This window comes from Tympanuchus pallidicinctus, unplaced genomic scaffold (assembly GCF_026119805.1).
Source record: "Tympanuchus pallidicinctus isolate F22 unplaced genomic scaffold, pur_lepc_1.0 scaffold1, whole genome shotgun sequence".
Taxonomy (NCBI): Eukaryota; Metazoa; Chordata; class Aves; order Galliformes; family Phasianidae; genus Tympanuchus; species Tympanuchus pallidicinctus.
Window position 1 is genome coordinate 108,697,940 of NW_026294618.1, and position 22,104 is coordinate 108,720,043.

Below are 22,104 nucleotides of genomic sequence, written 5' to 3' on the forward strand. Positions count from 1 at the left end.
ATTTCCTTTTCAAAAATTGCAGGTTTGGATCATAACTTACAGGGAGCTGTTAAGTTATCCATACTCTACTTATCGAAGCCCCACTATTAAAGCAATCTAATATCCCACTTTACTTACAAGGAAGCACCTACATGCTTATATCCCAAATGCCTTGAAATGGTTCTAACAATAAGCTCACACTGGAAATTCAGCAATTTCTTGAAATATCAAATATCCGGCTTAACGTTGCCTTTTTTCTCTTTCCTATTTGATCATATCAATCAAGCTTAAACAATGATTATGTATCAGTCCATTGAAACTAAACAGTTACCACTTACAATACAACTGTCATCAGTGCACCACTGGTAACACAGTTCTGTTTAGTGCCAGGTACTTAAATAAGCACTCAGCCTTCTGTACCAACCTGTTTCCAACCTCTGCAGTTAAGAAAGCTAAGGTACACAGGCTAAATTAAGCAAACATCCCAACAATTGCTCAAAACAAGATATGAAAATTATACGCTTGGCAAATAACTTTAAAAACTCTCTGACATTAACCTTTTAACCCGATCTATTCATACCATCAAGCTTTCCTGAAAGATAGTTTTACACACCCGTTTTTGCTTTTTTAATTAATTTTTTGCTGACCACCACGGAATAGCGTATTTTAAGAAAGTGGCCAACATTCACCCACCGTAGCAGTAACTGTTTTATCAATGAAGAACAAATACCACAGGTAACGAGGCCTCGTCAGTTAGAATAAAAAGGAAAAAAGAGGAAAAATAAAAGAAAGCTCTACCCAAGCACCGTTCTAGGAAGCGTTCAGCATTTCGGTTTATCGGAGGCCGAACCGCTCCTAAACTGATTGTGGCATACGAGGAGGAAAACGTTTAGCCGAAAGATTCCAGCTCCCCCAGGCTCGGCCTCCAGCGGCTCGGCAGCTCGAGGCACGGCGCGGAGCAGCTAGGCCCCGCCGCGCCGGGCAGGATGCGCGGCCGGCAGCGGCAGTTCGTCACGTCCCGCCCGGCCCCGCGCGCCCGGCGGCTCCTCGGAAGGCCCCGAGGGGCCGAGCCTCCCCAGGCCGCGGGCGGAGAGGAGGGAAAGGAGCCGCGGAGCGGGGCGGGCTCCGCCGTTATGGCCGCCCCGGCACCCGGGAGGCCCGAGCCGGGCGGAGGCGGAAGGCGGCGCGGGGTTACGGCCCGGTCCGCGGGGAGCGGGAGCGCGGCGCGGGGCGAGGACTGCCGGAGAAGGGCAGCGGAGAGGGCAGCCGCACTTACTCTCGTTTAACACCTCCAGCAGCTCGGCGCAGCTCTCACACATTGTTCATTAACAGCAGCAGCCGCCGCCACCGCCTCCTCCCAACCATTGATTGATCCGCGCGGGGCCGCCGATCGGTGATTGATGGGGGCCGGGGCGGGGGTCAGCGGATGGGGGGGGGGGGGGGGGGATGGGGGGAGGGGAGAGAAGGAGGGGCGGGAGGGCGGGGGCCGGTCCGGGGCGGGGGGGATGGGGCGGCCGAGCGATGCCAATAAGCCCGCGGCGGCGGCGGTGGCGGGAGGGGAAGCCGAGTCACTCACTGGCTGCCGGCGGCTCCGCGCGCCGCCATTTTGGCGAGGGGGAAGGAGGAGGAGGAGGGAACGGCAGCGAGGGAGACGGAGCGCTCGGGCTCCGCTCGGCGGTTTCCGACGAGACGAGAGACGAAGGCGGCCGAGTCCCTCCTCCCTTTCGCCCCGCCTTTCCCAGCCCAGGCCGGGCGGCAGGCCGGCGAGCGGGGAGGGAGAAGGGGGCGGGCCGGCAGCGGGGCCTGGAGGGCAAGATGGCGGCTAAGGCGGCTAAGGCGGCGCGCTGACGGGTGAGGCGCGAAGCGGCAGTCGCGGCCCCAGTCCCGCCCCCTGCCGGGAAGGACCTCCCCGGTGCCGCGCGGGGCGGGAGGGCCACTCCCGCTATAAGCGAGCGCGGCGCGTGGCGCGCCGCTTTGCGCTCTCCGGCGCTCCTCTGAGAGTTAGGAACGAGTTCGGCGTGCCGCCGGTTCCCTTCTCGCCGTCCCCAGGACGCGTCCCCGCCTGTCGGCAGCCGGCGCCTACTCGTGCAGCGGCGCTGCGGGGACGGCCGGCCGCAGTGAGCGCCCGTCAGGCCACGCGCGAACCCTGCCCGCTTCCGGGGCTCGCGTCTCGCGTTTGATTGGCGCTTTCCTCCTGCGTAAGTCCGGGATCGGTCTTCGTTTACTTGTTTTTCCTAGCGCTATCGGTATTGAAGTTCTTGAAATTCAAAGCCGAAAAGCGTGGTAGGCGTCTTCGGCGTGGTTGTCGTACTTAACTAACGCGAACACCGTTACTGCAATAAATTGGTTTGCTTCCTTCCTCGACCTTTACCATCATTTTGCACAGGTATTCCTTCTAGTGAGGAGCGATCGGTGGCCGAACAACCTGAGTGTGTCAGCTGCGTTTGCAAAAAGAGAGCGTTGTTAACAGAAAATACAGTTCCATTCTGTGTATAATCAGAGTTGAGCTTGTGTTTGTTTCTCTTTGCCCTCTTCCTTACTTAGACCCGGCAATCCCTTTGATCGTAAATCCAAAATTAACTGCCAGGGCATCAGAAGTTTACTTTTCTGACAAATCGGCTCTTACAAGAGGGGGTCTTTTGAATCACAACATCATGTGCTAAGGTCAATATATACGAGAGGAATATGAGTGACCTTGTTCCTAACTGTGCAGACTAGAATATTTTGAAGTGCATTTTATGACATGCAATCTTATTTTTGTTAAAGAAAAATGACATTACAGTTTTAAAATGGAATGCAAGCTTCCAAACAGAAGGCAGCAGGACCTACAGCAGTGGCCTACAGTTTTCATGATAGTGATCATCAGCTAGTCTTTCTTCTATCCACTGCTTGTCTTCTCTTGTCTTCTCTCCTCATGTGGCATCACTGCAATGTGGTTTGATCCCCAGGAGGCCCTTTTCCTTCCCCTGACTGTGATACTGCTTTTAATCAGGAGATGCTTCCTTTGGTAAGCTGACAGTACAGTTGTGAAGTAGTAATTGAAGAGAAACGTGAGACTTGAGCAAAAGTAAAACGCTGTATCCAAATGTTGTACAAGGTGAATAGTCTGAGATCCATACGTACGCTTACAGTGTCAGCGTCCCAAGACCAAACGAGTAACTCAGTCCTAGCAATTTTTTTTATTTTTTAATTTATTTTTTAGGTTTTAAAGTAAATGAACCATTCACCAGAAGAAAAAAAACCCTGGTGTGGATTAGGGGTCAGGTCATTTTTCTAAACCTTTATTTAAATAGCCTGAGGATTGTACCCAGCCTAATTCTGGGATCATCTCTCTTACAGTATTTTTCAATTTTCATTTTGATTATTTCAGACTATAAAGCACTTTTTACATAATTTATATCCCTTTGATTCAAAAGCAAGCAGAACTTTTGGACTCTTCATGGGTAGAGCATGTATTTATGACTGTTTTTGTAGAAGTTTGCTGTAATGATTGCAGTTCGATGCAGTTAATCCAAAATGCAAAATGCTCACAGGCTCTCTCTGGGGAGAGAAGTTAATAGAATAAGACTGATGCAAAACAAACAACAACAACAAAAAACAGAAAAACCCAAATACCTCCACTAGATCTCATGCTAGATTCCAAACAAGAAAATTGATCATTACTATCTTGTTATCAACAGTCATGTCAAAATAACAGCTGTGGTAAGCAGGCTGCAGACAGTTCTTTCCATCACACACAGATGTAGTCACACTGAGATAAAACAATTTTAACTCCTCTCCCTCATCTCCAGTTGTTCCCAATAATCTTTACATGAAGGAACCCCCAAAGGCTGCAGATTTGCCGAGAAGAAAAACTGAGACAGTTCATGATAGAAATATAAGCCCTTTTACAAACTTTGATTGGGTATCTGGAAAAGTGCTTTTTAGCCCACTATAAGTGTAAATATGAGTGCTTTGCTTAGATCTTTTTAAGTTATGGCATATTCTGATCCATTCTGATATAACTCATCTATATTCTGATCTTTGAAAACATCCCTTCTTAGTCCTATCTTTGTTTTTTAAACTGTTTTCTTGTTCCCACTGAACAGCATGAACGAACACAGGTAGACATGCGTATGAAAATGAAAAGCACACAGGGCAAGTACATACCTGCAGTAGCATTTGTTTCATTTCATAGTTCTAATTTAGACAAGGTAAGTGTCTTGAGGAGACTGCTGGCAGACTGAGTAACTACACTCAGCTTCAAAAACAAACAAAAAGATAAAAACCAAAACCATAGTTCTGCAAAGCTGTTGTAGTTGATAAGTGCAGCCAGTCTCTTTCAGTATGCTAACATGCTCCATCAGGCAGTTCAAATGTATAAATACTCCAAGTAGGGAAGCCGGAGTCCCAACACCAAGCTGAGTTCCCAACTGTTCACCACTGTTCTAACAGGAATAGTAGTAGAAAAGGTCTTCTCCCATTCAGCCCTTGGTGTCAAAATTTAAGTTGAAGCAGTATCAGTTATTTTCCCTAGGGACATGTCATGTTTGTTTTTGAATTTACCTGTGAATGTGCAAATTATCACAGAAAATGTGCAATAAAGCGTAGTTGTAGAAGCTAGAAAAGTTATCTGGTATTTCCTTACATAGTATTTGTACTACTAGAAACACAAGCACTCACTGTATTTTCAGTTTTTTAGTACTAAGTGGATCTTTTCTCCCCATACTCAAGAAATGATTCTTGATTTCAGTGCATTTAGTAATTAAGGTGCATTTTATGTAAAATTTGGGAAGTGATTGGCTAAGCTTTTTTCCGAGAGAACATTGCTGATCAGTCAACTTCAGCAATGACATCCTTTATGTGAAAGGCTAAATAGAAATACAGTCCCATTAAATCACGTACAGAGGTGTATTCATGAAGGGCAGGAAGGAGGTATGTTCTTATACTCAATTTTGTAACCAAAATGGTTTTTAAAAACAATCTCTCAACACTGGGGTTTTGCCCTGTTACGTTTGGAAACACACCTAACATGGAAAGAAGAGAACAAAAATTACCTAGGCACCAATATGAGCAAGAAAATAGTGCCCTGCAAGTTTTGGGTGAGTAATAATTTATCTGGACGCACAATCTCAGAGGCACAGTTCAACACTAAAGCAACTTCCTTGCTTCAGTCAACCTCTCTACATTTTAGTGCTGTGATAGTTGCAGTATCTTTTCCTAATGCTGCTCCCCTTCATCCAAAGAAATCCACAGCCAAAGTTTTATTCCTTTCCAGTGCTGAAGTCTACTGGAAATAACTTCAAGCTCCCTTGAGAGATGAACATTATTCTAAAGCTTTTTGCATAAATATTAACTTTATTGGAAAATAGTTCACTTAACCAATCAGATTAACACACAGCAAATTATTCAAGTTAGAAAAAGAAAACTAACCTAAAATGCTTTGGAAAATAATTGCTCCAGTTACAGTAGCAAACACATGGTAGCCTGAAACAAGCACTTGGGGGTGTCTTCATCAGCTAACAGGCAATCAAATCATGTAAACACAGAAAACACCCTGTAATATTTCTGTTAACGAATGTACCTAGAGTATATAGAATTTTTTCTTTTAAAATCTGTATAGAAATATGCACAAAGTAAACATTGGTTTACATATAATTACAAGTTGTAGTTGTTTTTATGATGGGTTCATGCTTTTTATCCATTTATTTTCATTTCCAGAGTGTGCATTCAACACAGTATCTACAACCTTCTCAGGTGTACATTGTAATAATTTTTCGACAGAGGATAACTGCACTAGGAATACACACACCCTTCCCCCCAAATTTTATCAAGAACTCTGCATAAGCTGCATTTTCATAGCATCTGCAGAGATCAGCAAAAGGCACCAATTTTGAAGATAACACAGCTTTTAGTCAGATTTAAAAGGGAAGTGAAAACTAACATCACCATTTTGTTACTAGATAATCTAAAAGGTTTCAAAATAATGAAAAACTCTTATCCAAATTGCATTTTTAAACACACTTCAGGTGTTCTTTGAAAGTCAGATGTAATTCTTAAGTATGCATCAGACCACAAGCCTTGCACATTTACTTCAACCTTGAAAATGAAAGGTGCACATAAAAGCACACGTGCGTTTTTCATTGAAACAATTTTCACTGCATGTCTGAACTAGTCTAGTTCTGTGATTCGTGGAATATGGTCATTCTCATGTCGCACTATTGGGGGTATTTCCATTTTAATAGTTTTCTTCCTGGTCTCCACAGCTTTTGATAATCTGCAGCTCTATAATGCTGCGACTAAGCCTGGTCACAAGCCATTTTAGTATCCTTCAACAGTACTTCAAACACTTTAAACTGCTTCTTATGTTACATATTGCTTTACAAGAACAAAAAATCTATAACTCAACTGGACAGAAAGACATGAAAAAGCTTAAAGCGTGAGTTTGAGAAACAAATGAAATCTTTCATCTAACAAACTAATTAACAATGTTGGTAGGCTACATTGTAAGTCCCAGACATAAAGGGTTTGAGGAACGTCATCTCCACAGCTTAGCGCTTTCAGATTGCAGTATTTGTGATGATAAAACATGTTCCAGAAGTAGCGGCTTTGGTTTTTTAAGGCCAGCTAAGTCAAGCAAGAGAGATTTTCAGACACAGAATGGACCAGTCCTTAAGACTGGAAACATTCTGGTTACGGTAAAATTATACATTGAGCACTGCTATCTCATGCACTTCTACTTCAAAATTAATGTACAGCACAAAATTACCTACAGTATCCAAGCTTACATAAAGCACCTCCACAACTGTCTAACTTTGTTTTACAGCTCTGAATTAATTGCTACGCTTTGCATCACATTAACAATCCTAAGACTAGAGACCAAATAAAATGGAAAGAAAAGAAAAGCGTGTGGGAGATTTTAATGTCAACTGTTAGAAAACAGAAGAGAGACACTGCAAACATGGGGAAGCCAAGACTGTACACCGTCTCTGTGTTCACACTAAAGTTTTCTCATCTGTACTTCATACATCTGTGAAAATTATTTAACTACAAAACTTTAGGTAGAAAAATAACTGCACATCTGGTCTATACGTGTTATTAATATGTACTAGTATCAATTTTTAGTCAAGATACAGTTCAATAACTCTTTGGAATAAAATACAAAGAGTACATATAGAGAGCAAGAATACCTTATTACTGGCATTCTACAGCAATGTAGTACGGAGTATTTTTAGTCATAGTGTTAAGTCAAAACAGCTACCATACTTTCGAATAGATAGAACCCAACTTATTTCTTGTTAGCTTTCAAGCATAGCCGAAGTCCTTGAGATCAGTGGAAATCAGAAGCAATGGTAACCCAGACCTCAAGGACCATCTCCTATGCCTTCAGGGTATAGGAACAAACCTTTAATACGATCACAGCATTTTCATCCAATGAAAGAATAAGCCGAAGAAAGAAAAATAAATGTAAACCAAGTTTATTTTGCTCTTAAGTAGTGTTCTTTAAGCACTACAGCATGGTAAACAATGTAAATTAGTATAAGTCATCTCAAAAGCCAGAGGGTTTTTTTTTTTATTTTATGAGTTGTTAAAAAGATGCAGCCTATTCTAACAGGATAAATATTTTAACCATTTCACTTCGAGTTAATGAAGGCTCACAAATGAGCAACACTCCTCATTGAGGAAAACAAAAAGCTGTTGTCGACAAAGCGACAGCACACACACAAAAACAAAAGAACTGTGTAAAAATAACTAACTGTACTGTGTTCCCATACGCTTTAGAAGTTGCTTTACAATGGGATGATATGCACATGATCTTGCTGCAAACTTGCCATACAACTTGCAAATACATGTAAGCCTAGCCTTTACCCACTCAAATCCAAAAAGCTGCTAACTGATCAAAAAAATTGCAGCACTATAATCCTCTGCTTAACAATTAATTAAAACTGTTTTACTCATTACTTTTTCTACTAGACTGCAAGACAGGCTAGAAAGAAAAAGATCCCAAATTAAAAATTGATACTCTTACAGGAAGTTGTATAGTTTTGCAATATAGTCCTTTACAATTTATGTTTTGCCTATTTTCCCCTTAGCCACAAAAATGGGCATGAAATAATTACTTTCAAAATGCATTAATTTTCAATTCATGCAAATCTAAATAAAGATGACCAAACAAAAGCTTAAACAATGGAAGGATATTTCACAGAAAATTTCTTATACAAAAAACACATAAGAAAAGAGGGCCACTAGGTGACGTTTTAATTTACAAATTGGCATCATTTTGGTCAACAAATATCCAAGTGCTGTTTTCTTCTGTCACAACAAAGTGGCTGCACAGAAAGAAAACCGCAAAACTTGTTTTTTAATCACACATCTCCTCAGGAATTTCATGTGGATTAAGAATGCCAGGTACAGACATCTGAAGTTTATGTTTCTCCTCTTGAGCTTGTCGAAGGGCTGTTTCTCTTTCCTCCAAGAATAAATCCGATGTGTCTTCACCTGCGAATTCCTGTGTAATTCACACAAAAACAACACTTTGCTTTAACTGCGTCAGGAAGGGTAATAAGCTTCTGACAATCAAGAACAATGCTGGATCTTCCCTTCACATCCTCGTCACGCTATTTCTTGTTTTGCCTTCCATAAGTAAGATTAGGATTAGTATCAGAGACAAAAATTTTCAGCATGCATTATACTGTAGGACGGTGCAGCTTTTTATCATTAAAGCAGTATCTTTACAATTTTTGAAATATCTACCTAACGTAGCCTGAAAACAACTTTAACATATACTTTCAGAATCATCTCAAATTTTAGCATCTTTGGAAAAATAAAAGCAGAGCACTAGTCTGTCTACTTTCAAAGCATGCCGCAGTCCCAAGGAGAAATGAAACAAAATTTGTTTTATGGCCTCTTTTGACCTATATGTATGTACAAAGGATAAGCAACAGCATGCATTTAAACCCAATCTCTACAATTAAATTATGCTCAAGTGGATTACATGATCCAGTATCTAGACTCTCGAGCCAAGACAATTTTAAGTAGTAGTAAAATATACACCCTATTATAAACACTGTCTAATGACTTTTAAAAAACACCATCCTGCTAAATATTTTTACACTTCTTGTAAGAAACCATGCTAAACATACCTTTATTTGGACCAGGAAATCCCTTAGGTGCTCCTTAAAGGCAGGAATATCCTGGTTTAAACTGAAGAGTCCTGTTACAAACAGCTTAACCTGGGCACTAATAGTAAATACATCTGTTAGTATTTCAAGACATAAGTATCCACTAAGAAGTATAAAACAACTACAGCACACTTACTCTTGTAGATGAGGAAATGCAGATTTGAGGAGATTAGCAACATACTCCTGAATAAACATTTGGTTGTTCACTGGATTTCCAGGGTTTAACGGAGTACTTATTTTTCCTTCTTCTACCAAGTTGAACATGTATGCAAGGATTGATGCATGCATGGTCAAACCTGAACAGATCAAAATTATACATATGTTGTTATTACTCAGAACAGGAAATGCAACATTAGTATGATGCTTGAAAGGCTTGTTTTCATCTGGCTCACAATCTTACCAGCAGTGTGTGAAGTATCTGTTACAACAGAGAAGATGTGCTGAAGGATGTCACAAAAATATGTCTGATAGAAACTCTGAGCAGCAGCCTCTTCTTGTGCAACATTTTGTAGTAGAGTGTAAAGTATTTGAAGTCCTGCAAAATTTGCATAAAAGACAAGATGAACAATAAAACTATACAAAAGCTACATGCATCCTTCCATCTTTTTAAAGTGAGACAAACATCCCAAGAAATTCTGAGAAGCATTGAGAAGTATTACACTGATCATTTTCACAGGCATTTCCTCAAGCAGCCAGTAGAGGGCAGCAGCCACATTTATAGTGAGCACCAACTCGGTTTTTACTAAGAGACTTGGAACCCTAAGAGCCAACCAGCCAACCACACAATTTTTCCGGTACAATCTACAGAAAAACTACACAAGCACAGTTACCTTACTATCTGAAATGCAACACAAAGTTATCTTTTATCCCTTCCAAACATCAACAATTGGCTAATGAGGTAGGTTCAAAACAGTAATTTTCATTGTGTGATTGGATGCTTTTAGAATTTATGACATTCACGTAGCTTTTCCTAGCCTTCCTTGGCAACTCCGTCCCAGAGGACATTTAATTAATCAAGTGTACTAAAAACAGCCTCTCGGTGAAACCAGAGATGAAGTTTAACCTGCTGTTGTTCAAAAGAAGCAGTTTACCTTTAGACTAAGGTTTTACCCTCTACTGATGTAATAGCTGGCTCTCAGACTGAATTCACTCACTATTCATTTTCCTGCTGTCTTTTTCAGTAGTAACTCAGAGACTGTCTTAGTGAGGCAAGAAGTTGAACACTCCAGACAGCACAATGAAAGCCAAAGCAGAATACCAGCAATATAGTGTTGCATCAGTTCAGCATTTCAGAAAAATCCTCACATTTTAAAGAGAAAGCATGCAGAAACTAACAGTGCTCTCTTCTGTGAGTACAAACAGCATCCAACTATTTCAATACATTAATGAGTATCTGGTTGTCAATGTGAAATTGAGATAGGAAAATACTGTTCTTCTACAGCAAATACAGTATTTAATAGTGCAACTGGAATGCTATGTTTGACTAAAAATACAAGAAAGCAACAATCTACAGACTTAAAACTTCAGTTTTACCTGTATCTGCAACATTTCTCATTGTATGTTTGAAAGCCCAAATAATAGAATCCAAAACAAGTTTGAACTGTGCAGGTGGAATGGCCAGGAATGCTGGGAAGCAATGAGAATTTACAGCCTGGAGTAGCAAGAAAAAGTTTGTTCTATGTTCAGGATATTCTTCAAAGTCCTGAGAGCCAGGGGCAGGGAAAAAGAGGAGAGAAAAAAAAATAGCACAGTCAGCAAAGCTTACTGAATAGCTTAGAGATCCACCATAATATCTTCTGCAAAGAAGAGTGAGTCAATAGCCAATATGGAATGGCATTCACATCTCAAGTTTGAAGAAATGTGAACGCAAAACAGAATTTGCAGTTCCCAGTTTCCTAGTAAATTTTTTCCCCATACTTTTACTACCAAAGCTTAGTAAGACCATTTTCTACAGTTCACAGTATCTACAGGCTGGCCCACATTTTGTCAGTATGGCAACTTCAGTTACTACTTGCTCTACAGACACAAGACACATGGCCTCAGCATTAAGCACCTAGCACTACTGCAAAATGACCCTAACCTAGCCAGTATTATGCAACTACTTACTGTAACTTCTAGCACAGAAACTCTATCAGCTATGGAATTCAGCAAAGTAAAGAAATATTCACAGAACACAATTTATGAATACGAGTATTGATAACTATATATGAATTCTAGTCATTCACCCTACGCTGAAGTCTACTTAAAAGTATTCTTCAGCTTCCAGAACCGTGACATTCCAAGGTCTTGGAACAGAAAATCAACTAATCATTTAATTTCAGAACTGTATTAAGAAATCAAATCAATGAGATTAAGACATTCACCTGAACAGCCAGAATTCATGAACCTCAATTAAATTTCCATAAAACAGAAGCCATGTAATGACACTATGTTAACTACATACTGCCCCCTTTCTTGCAATACCCAAAGACGAGTACTGTTAATATAAACTCCCCTTTTTTCCCCCGCTTTATCCAAAATTTACATATAATACCTTATTGATCATATTTAATGTGCACTCAAAAACAGCATCAAATATCTGAGGTATTTCAGCAGTAATGTGTCCACCCAGCTTGTTTACAATGATAGCCATAGTACTAAGTACTTCAGGTTCTCTAGCAGCTGGAACATTTCTCTGGTAGTCAATGAGAACTGCATCCAACAAAGGAGGAACAAAGTTTTCAGCAACCTAAATAAAACAGCAAGACTCTGTTATAGCAGCGCAGTTACTGAACAAAGTCTCAAGCAATTACAAGGTAGTTCTGAAAGAAGCTAAAAATACGTAGCAGAAACAGACCTGGGGGTACTGGCTATATCTGGGCTGAACATGAGCCAGCAGTGTGGCCAAGAAGGCCAATGGCATCCTGGCTAGTTTCACTAATAGTGTTGCCAGCAGGACCAAGGAAGAGATCATTCCTCTACATTCTGCTCTGGTGAGACTGCACCTCGACTAGCATGTTCAAGTTTTGGGCCCCTCACTACAAGAAAGATATCGAGGCCCTGGAGAATGTCCAGAAAAGGGCAGTGGAGCTGGTGAGGGGTCTGGAGCACAAGCCTTATGAGGAGCGGCTGAGGGAGCTGCGATTGTTAAGACCACAGGACATTCAAAGGAGACCTTATTGCTCTCTGTAACTACTCTGAAGGGAGGTTGTAGTGAGCAGGATTTGGTCTCCTGCATAATTAGCGACATGACTACAGGGAATGGCCTCAAGTTGTGCCTGGGGAGATGCAGGCTGGATGTCAGGAAATACTACTTCTCCAAAGAAGTGATAAGGAACTGGAATGGGGTGCCTAGGGAGGTGGTGCAACCACCAACCCTGGAAGCATTCAAGGAACTTTTAGATGTTGTGTTGAGTGACGTGGTTTAGTGAGAACTACTGGTGATAGGTGGATGGTTGGACTGGATGATCGTGTAGCTCCTTTCCAACTTTGGTGATTCTATGATGATATATTACACATCCATATACTTCCCACCCACTGTACTCATCCAGCAGTGATTGCCTGAGGACTCTCATACAACTTCTTACTTCCCCTTTGGATTCCTCTCAGCTGAAACTAACTGAAGCAATCAAAATACAGCTCAGGCCTACCCTCCGTACGATCACACCTTATCCTTCCTTCAGATATTGCAGTTCTGAAAACAGTTCCTGTGAACAGAACAGTATTGACTGCTCTTCAGAAAAAGAGCAGAGCTGTTCCTGATTTTGTTGTATGAACTATTTCTGCAAAATAAATTTACTTACCATCTGAGGATCATTGGACCTGCTCACCCAGCCAGAAATCAGTTTTAAAGTTTCCCTTTTTACAGTCCTCATACTTCTAATCAAGGGCTGCTTTGTTACCATTTCACCTGAAAAGTTGTAAAGCTTCACTTAATCTAGGTAAGATGTGCCAACAAGCAGACTCACTTAAATCGGTTCCACAAAGTTCAGAATGTTTCATTTTTATATCCAAGTGACAAAGAAAGAAGACTTTTCATTCATATTATGCAGATAAAAACTAGCTCCCCATTATTTCAGCTCCATAGGTCCAAGTTGCAATTTGGTATTACAATACTACCAGTGACAGTACACTGCCTGCACAGCTCAAAACAGCTCAAAAACAAAGCTGCAACTTACTTTTCAAGTAAGGGAATCATGCATGTTCATTTAACTATTTGGATGAAGCTTACCTCTAGCTCTCACTAAGTGATGAGAGGACATCAACTTACACAGTGTTTTAAAGCAAGCTCCTGATTTTGTCACAGACAAACCTAATCATTCAACTGTTCTTTATTACAAGGAGCCTAATTTTTACTTCATTTTCTTACATCCATATCAATGTAAACCTCATCAGTAAAACCTGCTCTAATTGAGTGCATAGCCACACAATCATAACAGTATATCCAAGGAAAGCCCTGGAAGACTGCAGCCAGGGAAACAAGGGTAGAATTGCTTCTGCAGGCATGAGATAACCAGTTGTGAGAACATACTCTGAGGCAAGTGCAATATAAATAGCTCTTGTCTAGTGAAATATCAGGACCAGAAGTCCTAGCAACTGCTTCCTATTTTGGCTGTTGTTGTATTGGTTTTTTTTGTTTTGTTTTAAATAAGAATGAGTTCTGGCAATTAGAGCTGCAGAATTAAGAAATGTATCAATTTTACAGCTAGTTATATTCTGAACTCTCAGAAGCTACTTCAAGGTCAACCAGTTGTTCAGTGGTTAAGTCTTAACATTCACACATATGATTATTTTCATAGAAAATCTGTCTTAAGACAGATCCAATAATCAATTCATTTCATCTTGTCAAGAACTACTACAGCAGCACTTTCTACTTAGATATCAGATTCTAATTTATCCAGTAAAAATTGGTTAGATAACTTAGGTAACTCTTAATTCCTTCTCAGCGATTATCAGTCTAGCTTATGACATATTTGAGGCACCTTCACTGAAGTTACACTTCTGCAATAAAGCTTTTTCAGTAACACGATATCATCAAACCAAAACTCTGCCAAAATACTAGGGTCTTTTCTTATTCAAAAAGAGAGTAAGTCAAAAGAATGCAGGCCACAACTTCATCTCTGCAAGACCGCTACTGGTCAACAGTCTCTTGCATCATTCCTAAACTCATGCTTATAGCTTCCCTCCTTCCAGAATCAAGAGTTTCTTTGAATAAAACATTTAACTGGTTAACATAATAATCTAAGCAAGCACATTTTCAGTCATTCTCTTGCCCGAACACATGCACAGAGAAACAACAAAAAACACCACCAATGTACACACAATAAGATAAGCCCAGTTGTAACAAATGTGAAACCTGATGACATGCACTGCCAATCTCATTATGAAAAATATAGAATATCTTACCATTAGCCTGAATAGCTGCAGAAATATTTTCACTTAGGCACTTGTATACATTCAGCATATCTAAATAAATTCTTCCAAGCTGAATCACAAAGGGGTGGCCAACTGCTTTACACGCTCTTACATTGGTTTTCAGAATGCTACCAAGCTGCTTAACTGTTTCAGGATCCTTCAGAATATCAACATTCTGTTGAAAAAAAATGAGTTAATTCCTTTCAGTTAATAAAAATGCCATTTATCTTCTAGTACAAAAATGGTCACTTTCAAGAATTTATCTTATACACTGTTAAGGAATGTTCTGTAAAATTCTTTAAACTGGATTTAAACCACTCAAGTCATTTCAGTCTTCTCTCTCCAAACAATGCTTTTACTGTCACATCAATCATTGCTTTAGCTAGGTTCACCCCAGATAGTTCACCTAATTTCAGGGGTAAAAACAAGCAAACAACAAGAACAAACATTCAACAGCTTTATTTTAAAAACACTTCTAATTTATGGTCTTACTTTTGTTGCCTGTTGAATTATGCTATCCCATACTTGATTGGGGAGCAACATATATTTTTCTATCAGATGCTCCTGTACAGTCTGGTCTGTTTGTGCCCCAATCATGTATCCTACTGCTTCATAGAAAGTATGCACCTGATTGAAAAAACAAGAAGTCAAACAGAAAGGTTAAGGAAGAGCAACCAGAAGTTTACAATGTTCAAAACTAGCAGATAGTAAAAGCTGAAAATGGGTTTCCAGTGACTAAATACATACTTTCCATTTCAGTTTACAAGATCTTTCTTCACTCTTCCCTTACTTACACCACATTTAAAACAACCCTCCATTCCCTTCCAATACTACTATGTACATCTCAGAGACTTCCTTTGTTTTACCACCACATCCTGAAGCAAGCAATTTCAGGCATACACTTTCTCTTACAATACAGCTCCATTTATACCTTTTACAGAACTTTGGGCTAAATCAAGTGCAAGAAAATCACAAGTTGGAACTTAATACCTCCTCTGCCCAAGGTTTCCATGTCATTGCAATGCATCAGCCTATGCTGTGCACGCACTACACTGTCAGAGCACATCCTCCCTGCAAGTATTCTCTTGCCCCGCACATGCAAGACCTGTAAGTATCCTACCACAGTAGAATATCCTTCTTTGCTTATCAAAACCTCAAAATCAGATCTACTATGTCATTTATTCATAAAAGCATTCTAGTAAAGAATTTCAACTTAGCACACTTTAATTCTCCTTCCAAGAATTCCAATTAGGACCTTAATAACTCTGACCATACTATTCGTAATGTGACACTCCCACTTACACTTACACACTACGACTAAGAGACACAATTCAAGCCTTAAAGACTACTACCAGGAAGAAGTTGCGACATAACAAACATTGGTCTTCACAAATTTACTCACACTTATCAATTAAACGTACCTGTTGTGGCTGGAGGTCACAGATGATTGTATTTATATTGTTCAAGATTTCATCAATGAAAGGCATTACTTCTCCCACTTGAACCTGAACAAAATGTCGGCGGCACTTTTGTGCTATTTTTATGAAGGTATCACAAGCCATATCCTGAACACCATCATGGGTTTCTAAATTAAATCAGATCAGTTACTATTTTGTATTTTTCCCCAGACATGCACATGTACAGAGCATCAATTTTTTTTCTTTAAGATTAAAGTTAGAACAGTAAGTGAAAGAGATAATTACCATGCATAAACTCAAATAGCTTGTTGACTACTGTCTTCAAAAACTTCCAGTGAGCTCTCAAAAAACGTGGGTATTGGCCTACTATGTACATTATATTTGATGCAATAATGGCTTTGTTGTCTTTTCCTCTCTTTTGTTCACAGAGCCCTAGGAGATCCTACAATATAACAAATTATTAGTTTCCTCCCCAAGTTCGTAGACTAGAAGAGCAGTATAAAGGCTAAAATAAGCAATAATAATGATACAGTAAAGTAGTTGCTATTATTAAACTCAAAACCAAAATAAACAAACAAAAAATAAACAAACAAAAAAAACCTACAAACCAACAACCCTAGTTAAGGATCAGGATAATTTCTTAAGTTTCAGCCAACCCTAGAACACCACATTTTCAGTCATACGTTTTAGATATAATTAATAATTTATACAGGGCAGACTACAGCAACCCTTAGTGCTGAGTACTGACCAGCCAGATGATACTGATAAAGATACAGCAAGTATGGGAAACTAAATCCTTTCTGCAGGATTTTTGTGATGTAATATTGATGCATAATTACTCCGGTACATAATATTTTCTTCCTGTACTCTTTCCACACACACATTTACTTAAAATGAAGTGGCAGAAGAGAAGGATGCTAGTTGGTTGAAAACAATGCACATTACTTTGCTTCATTAGTGCTCTTACTTCATTACTGCTTCCTTTCCATATCTTCTGCATTCCTAAAGCAAAATATTTTATCGTAAGCCAAATGTTCTCTCCAGAATTTTTACAGTGAAGAGGCTATTTGGATTCATGTATTTTTCATGACTGAGGAATTCATCAGCCTAACATTCAGGATATGACATTTCCCAAATTATTCCCATCAACTTGTTTGCTGTACAAGGTAGCTTTCTGAAGAATGTAGAGAAGTGTCTTTTTAAGCTCAATTTCTTGAGTGTAAACTATGAAGTGTGACAAAGCTGTTAGTCTTATACCATGATACCTTAATTACTGTAACAAGGAATCTTTTTTCATCTTCTTCATGCATTGCTCCACTGATTGAGCCAATAGCCCAACAGAGAGTATTCAAATTTTTCCATGACCATTCTGTCCCATTCACTTGATTATGAAGTTTTTCAGTCATTATTCGTTCTGTGTCTGCATAATCCAGATGTGTAAGATACACTGAAAGACAATTAACAGTAACAGGCACATCTTTAAGCAACAAACTGGATCACATCTCTTTGAAGTTAATTTCTTCTAAGAAAAAGACAAAATCAAAATGCTAAGTGCAATAGTTCTTTCGTGAATTTGTGACAGAACAAGCTAACGATTTAAACCCAGAACTGCTAGAGTTGTATTTAATGACATGGGAGAGAAATATTTTGTCTGTCAGTCCCATCAGTAAAGCTACTAAGTTAAATTATTAATAAAATGCATACATACTCCTAAGCCATAGGAAATATGAGACAGGCTAGCTCTGAGGGACGTTTATACAGCATTTATCAAATCAGTCCATAATTTTCCTCTGTTTGTTATTTCAGTGTCATTATATCTGTTGGTTTTAATAACCTACCATTAAAATGGAGATGGTACTCCTGAACTAGTCTAGGTGAAAAGATTCAGCTTTTTCAACTCAGACCATTCTATCAGCCCCTAAAATGATTAGGCTCTCTAACATAAGTAAAATTCAAAATCCTGCCAAGTTGGGGGAAAAAAAAAAAAAAAAAAAAAAAAAAAAAAAAAGCATAAAGGTCAGATTTAGCAATGGATTTTTACAGCGCCACTTTCTCTGCACTCTTGCTTTTTTAAGAGGTGAATCTTCTATTACAATAACACACTAAGCAATAACAAACACCAGAATTCAAACGAAGACTGTACACCTGTATCTGGAAACATTACTGAAGATGAGAATATACTGTAGTAATTTCAATACAATAAATAGAAGTTTTGATATTAAAAAAACATACTAGAACAATAAAACTACCGTTAAGTATACTTACTTCACAAGAACAGCAGTGAGAATAAAAAAAACAAATTCATAAAGTTGCTAATGAACACTCAGTGCACCCCTCTGGTGTTTCCATTTAACAGAAAAATGTTATTATTGAAGTCTAATGACCTGACCTTAAATATGTGATGACTCTGTTTCAAACTTAACTTCTCCCCTGCCCTCATATAACTGTGCTGCATACATGCTATTGGTGAAGTTGCACAGATCTACAGGACAACTACAGGACAATAGCCACTGCACTTACCCAATGTTTCTCTCATATTTTTATATAAGTTTATGGAATCTGTATCCTTCATGAATTCACGTACTACTTCCCCTTGATCATTTTCCACCACTAGCACTTCTTCAGGTTTAGCCATACGGCTAACCATTAGCAATCGAACCTGTACATTACAAAGGAAAGTTTCAGTTGAATTGCACTGTAACACGAAAATAAAGAGCACGTCCAGCATTTCCTCACGTCAGGTCACATACAAGCAAATGAGAAGGAATATTCTGAAGAGACACGCTAACTAAAAAGCCATTAAGAGTAGAGCTGATTTCCATCTCTAAGAGTTCCTTAAACAAGTACTATACATTCTAGAGTTTCAAAAGATGTATGTATTAAAGACCTTTCAAATACATTTTTTAAACACTTTTTTTTTTTTTCCTCCAGCACATGCAGCTTTTGTTTTCATCACAGCCCTCGTACAAACAATTCATTAACAATACATTGCTTTTAAAACTATAATAAATTGTCTTGGTTTTGAGATCTCATTCTTAAGTAAAAAACACAGCTCCGCCACACTAAGAAACTGAACAAAAACATCAAGTTGTCCTCCTTCTCTAGGCAGAAGTTAGCTATGTTTTCATGAACCCCACACCAAGATCCATGCTGGAAACCACTAATTACAGAAATTGTTAGCATGATTTAGCAAATCCTACATAGCAATTGTATTACGAAGTTAAAACAAAGCTGCTGAGGTGATAACATGGAAGAAAACAGGGTTGGTGTATTTAAATAAACTGTACATACATATATTCTCTCTTACTTTATTATACACAGTATCAAAGGAGCACACTATTAATAGTTCTATCATCTACTGGTGCTATCTTGTAAGTTCAGCAATTTCAGCACATTAAATAACTACAGATGAATCAGCTATTACTCAAAGCAAGGAAAGTTTTCTGAAGTCATCCCTTACATACAGTGAAGTCTCTGCATTTAGGAAAAGCGTCTAAACTTGCATATTATTTTCACTTAAGCATTGATTACCTTGGATAATACAGGCAAATAAAGCTGTCTCCTTGGAGGAACATCAAAGTGTTGACTTCCAGAAAGCAATGGAGAAGCAGATGTTGAGAATGGACTTTCCCTGTAGAGCTCAGCAGCTAAATGATTCCAATATTCAAGACAAATCTTGAAAATTTCAGTTTCTTCTACTTCTGATACCAACAACATATAATGAAGAGCCTGGAAAAGTGTTTTTTAAGCATCTATTTACCAATTATTTTTGAACACAGAAGTAAATTGAAACTGTATTCCTTCAAATTTTGTTATCCTGATACTGATAAAAATACTGAATTAGTGTAAAATTTACTAACAAGTAATACTGCAGTGGCATTTACTAGTCAAAGTTATCACCAGTGGAGCAGCTGAAAAGAACACAGCACCATGTCAGTTCATGTTATTTTGAAAGCGTGGATCAGTTCTTACACACAGAATAGCCTAAAGATATCTTAAAAAAAAAAAAAAAAAAAAAAAAAAAAAGCAATAGCCAAATTACTCCCTCACTGTATTATCAAAATCGCATCCTCTAAGCTTCTGCAAGACCTCTTTCTTTAGACCCTCAAAAAAAACCCCTTAGCTGCTCACTTTAAGGACTGCTATTCTCCATACTGACTGCTACTCTCTTCTGCAAATTCTCTGGGAATGTGGAAGAAAAACTTCAAAACCACACCGCTTATCTGCATTTAGTGCAAGACATCTACTAAGACATCTTCCTTTATTAACTGAACAGCCACTATGAAGACTGAGTGCAGCTCTGAGACTGATACCAAATACAGAGGCCATTTCTACATAGTCAAAAATTATTTAGCTATCTTATTTTAAAATCCCTAGTGAAAAGTGTTGAACAACAGCCTATCAGTGAATTAAACAGAAGGGAGCAATGAAAACAAACTTCATTTTTGCAGCTCAGACACTAAGCCATCCGAAGTATTTTAGGCGGAGAAGTCTGATTTGACATCTTTCTCTATAACACTGAAAGCGGGATTCAAAAACAACTCACATTATTCCTATGCACATCCATTTTGATCGGCAATTTCACTTTTAAATAACTAGCTTCTTTCACTACTCTAGATGACTCCAATGAATCCATGAAGCAATTTCAGAAGATCAGCTAAGTCCAATGTGGGAACATCCAGATTAAAATTACATAGCTACCTTAAGGCTTTCTTCTCCCCACTACGTTCTGTTATACTGTAAGTTACAACAGTGAAACTTGCAGCAATTTTAAGCCACTCTAAAAATTTTGTGGAACATTTCAATATCCTGTAGAAGACCCAAAGTCATTCAGAATTGAGTTTTGCAGAAGTCCATTTAAATGTCAATTTTAACTATTCAACAATTTAATATAGTCGTGCTGGACAAGACAGGAGGCAAGACTTAATGACTGCACTCCAACTTACATGACATTCAACTTCATACTCTTAATAATGTCTCAACATGGTTTGAAACTTGATCTCTTCCTTGATTGACAGTTATTTTGCAAAAGTTCACTAATTTTGAGGTAAAGAATTACTTGTGGATTGCTGAAAGGTTTTTGTTTGCTTTCTGCTTGGTTGTCTTTAAATAGAGCAAGAAACAATCAATTAATCTATTTTCTAAGTGAGCTACAGTTTGCTATTTGCAGACAACTTATATATATAGGTTTGTTTGTTTTTTCCTGGCAGAGAGCTGCCCAGAGAAGAAAAGTACTGCAAATATCAGATGGAAAAGACTAGAGTTCAGATATCTTACAAGCATTGCACTGACAAGATGGACCCACAAAATAAAACTGGTCTCCAGGTTTATACTGTGGTTTTGAGTTTTTTTGAGTCTGTCTCAGGATAGTTCCTCAACCTACAGACTCCATACCTGCAGAGGGCTCAACTCTGGGACATCACAAAGGCTGCTGCAAGGGCCTACAGAGACAGTTTAATCCCATGGGAGCTCAGGGGTGGGAGAGAGCTAATAGAAATGTCAGCAAAGAACAGCTCACTCTCAGCAAGTCAATACAGGTCTCCCAGCAAGATCCCTTAATACTATATAAAGCATGTTTGTTAACTAGCACTCTGTAGAGCTCCAGCATTAAAGGCTATGCTTGTGACACAGAAACTAAGCACAGACCACAAGGACAATATTCTAGACATTTGGGAAATGACATCTTAGGCAAGAAGTTACACCAGGACAGAAAAGCTGGAGAATGGCATTTGCTATCCTAGTATCCTAGACGCCAAGCCTGGATGTTGAATAAAAACAAAGTACACCATTTCACACACAAACTGACAGAACTCACAGCAGCAACCACCCGCATGAATGAGTTAAACAAAAATAATGAGTTTTGATACCCTTGGAAAAAGGTTACGATATTTCTTTGAATGCATTTTAGAGCAGTATTTACACTTCAGAGAAGAGACAAGTAAGAAGAAAGAGAGAAAAGCACATTCTGCACATTTTGTTTTTTGTTTTGTTTTGTTTTAAGGGTAACACCACTGAAAATAAATTGCTACTGAAGCACACTTGGAAAGTCTGAAAGGTTTCTTGTGTTCACATCATTTACTGATTACATTTACTGATTATGGGGAAAAAAAATCTTCTAACCAATATAAGCACAACAGTCTAGAGGTCATATT

At 39.0% G+C, this 22,104-nt stretch overlaps 2 protein-coding genes and 1 long non-coding RNA gene across 10 annotated transcripts in view; 1 reads left to right on the top strand and 2 right to left on the bottom strand.

Annotated features, from left to right (window-relative positions):
* USP34 (ubiquitin specific peptidase 34) overlaps positions 1-1,406 on the bottom strand; it is a 132,922-nt gene extending 131,516 nt beyond the window's left edge. For 4 of the 7 annotated variants that reach the window (XM_052690197.1, XM_052690203.1, XM_052690214.1 and 1 more), the window contains exon 1: positions 1,256-1,406. In XM_052690197.1, coding sequence (XP_052546157.1) covers positions 1,256-1,298 — 43 coding nt within the window. In that variant the 5' untranslated portion in view covers positions 1,299-1,406. The remainder of the gene's footprint in view (positions 1-1,255) is intronic. The other 3 variants (XM_052690206.1, XM_052690224.1, XM_052690192.1) reach the window with 1 other exon arrangement.
* Positions 1,282-21,939, top strand: LOC128084336 (uncharacterized). Its single transcript, XR_008208478.1, has 3 exons — positions 1,282-1,372; positions 15,475-15,641; positions 21,163-21,939. It is a non-coding gene; the product is annotated as an uncharacterized LOC128084336 (long non-coding RNA).
* The window catches only part of XPO1 (exportin 1), a 37,041-nt gene continuing 22,357 nt past the window's right edge, over positions 7,421-22,104 (bottom strand). For both annotated transcript variants that reach the window (XM_052690250.1, XM_052690239.1), the window contains 14 exons: positions 19,484-19,681; positions 18,473-18,611; positions 17,218-17,399; positions 16,238-16,394; positions 15,956-16,119; positions 15,027-15,161; positions 14,526-14,709; positions 12,923-13,029; positions 11,674-11,868; positions 10,674-10,842; positions 9,541-9,675; positions 9,277-9,436; positions 9,102-9,198; positions 7,421-8,467 (listed from right to left, as the gene is read on the bottom strand). In XM_052690250.1, the coding sequence (XP_052546210.1) occupies positions 8,321-8,467; positions 9,102-9,198; positions 9,277-9,436; positions 9,541-9,675; positions 10,674-10,842; positions 11,674-11,868; positions 12,923-13,029; positions 14,526-14,709; positions 15,027-15,161; positions 15,956-16,119; positions 16,238-16,394; positions 17,218-17,399; positions 18,473-18,611; positions 19,484-19,681 (2,169 nt within the window). In that variant the 3' untranslated portion in view covers positions 7,421-8,320. The remainder of the gene's footprint in view (positions 8,468-9,101; positions 9,199-9,276; positions 9,437-9,540; positions 9,676-10,673; positions 10,843-11,673; positions 11,869-12,922; positions 13,030-14,525; positions 14,710-15,026; positions 15,162-15,955; positions 16,120-16,237; positions 16,395-17,217; positions 17,400-18,472; positions 18,612-19,483; positions 19,682-22,104) is intronic.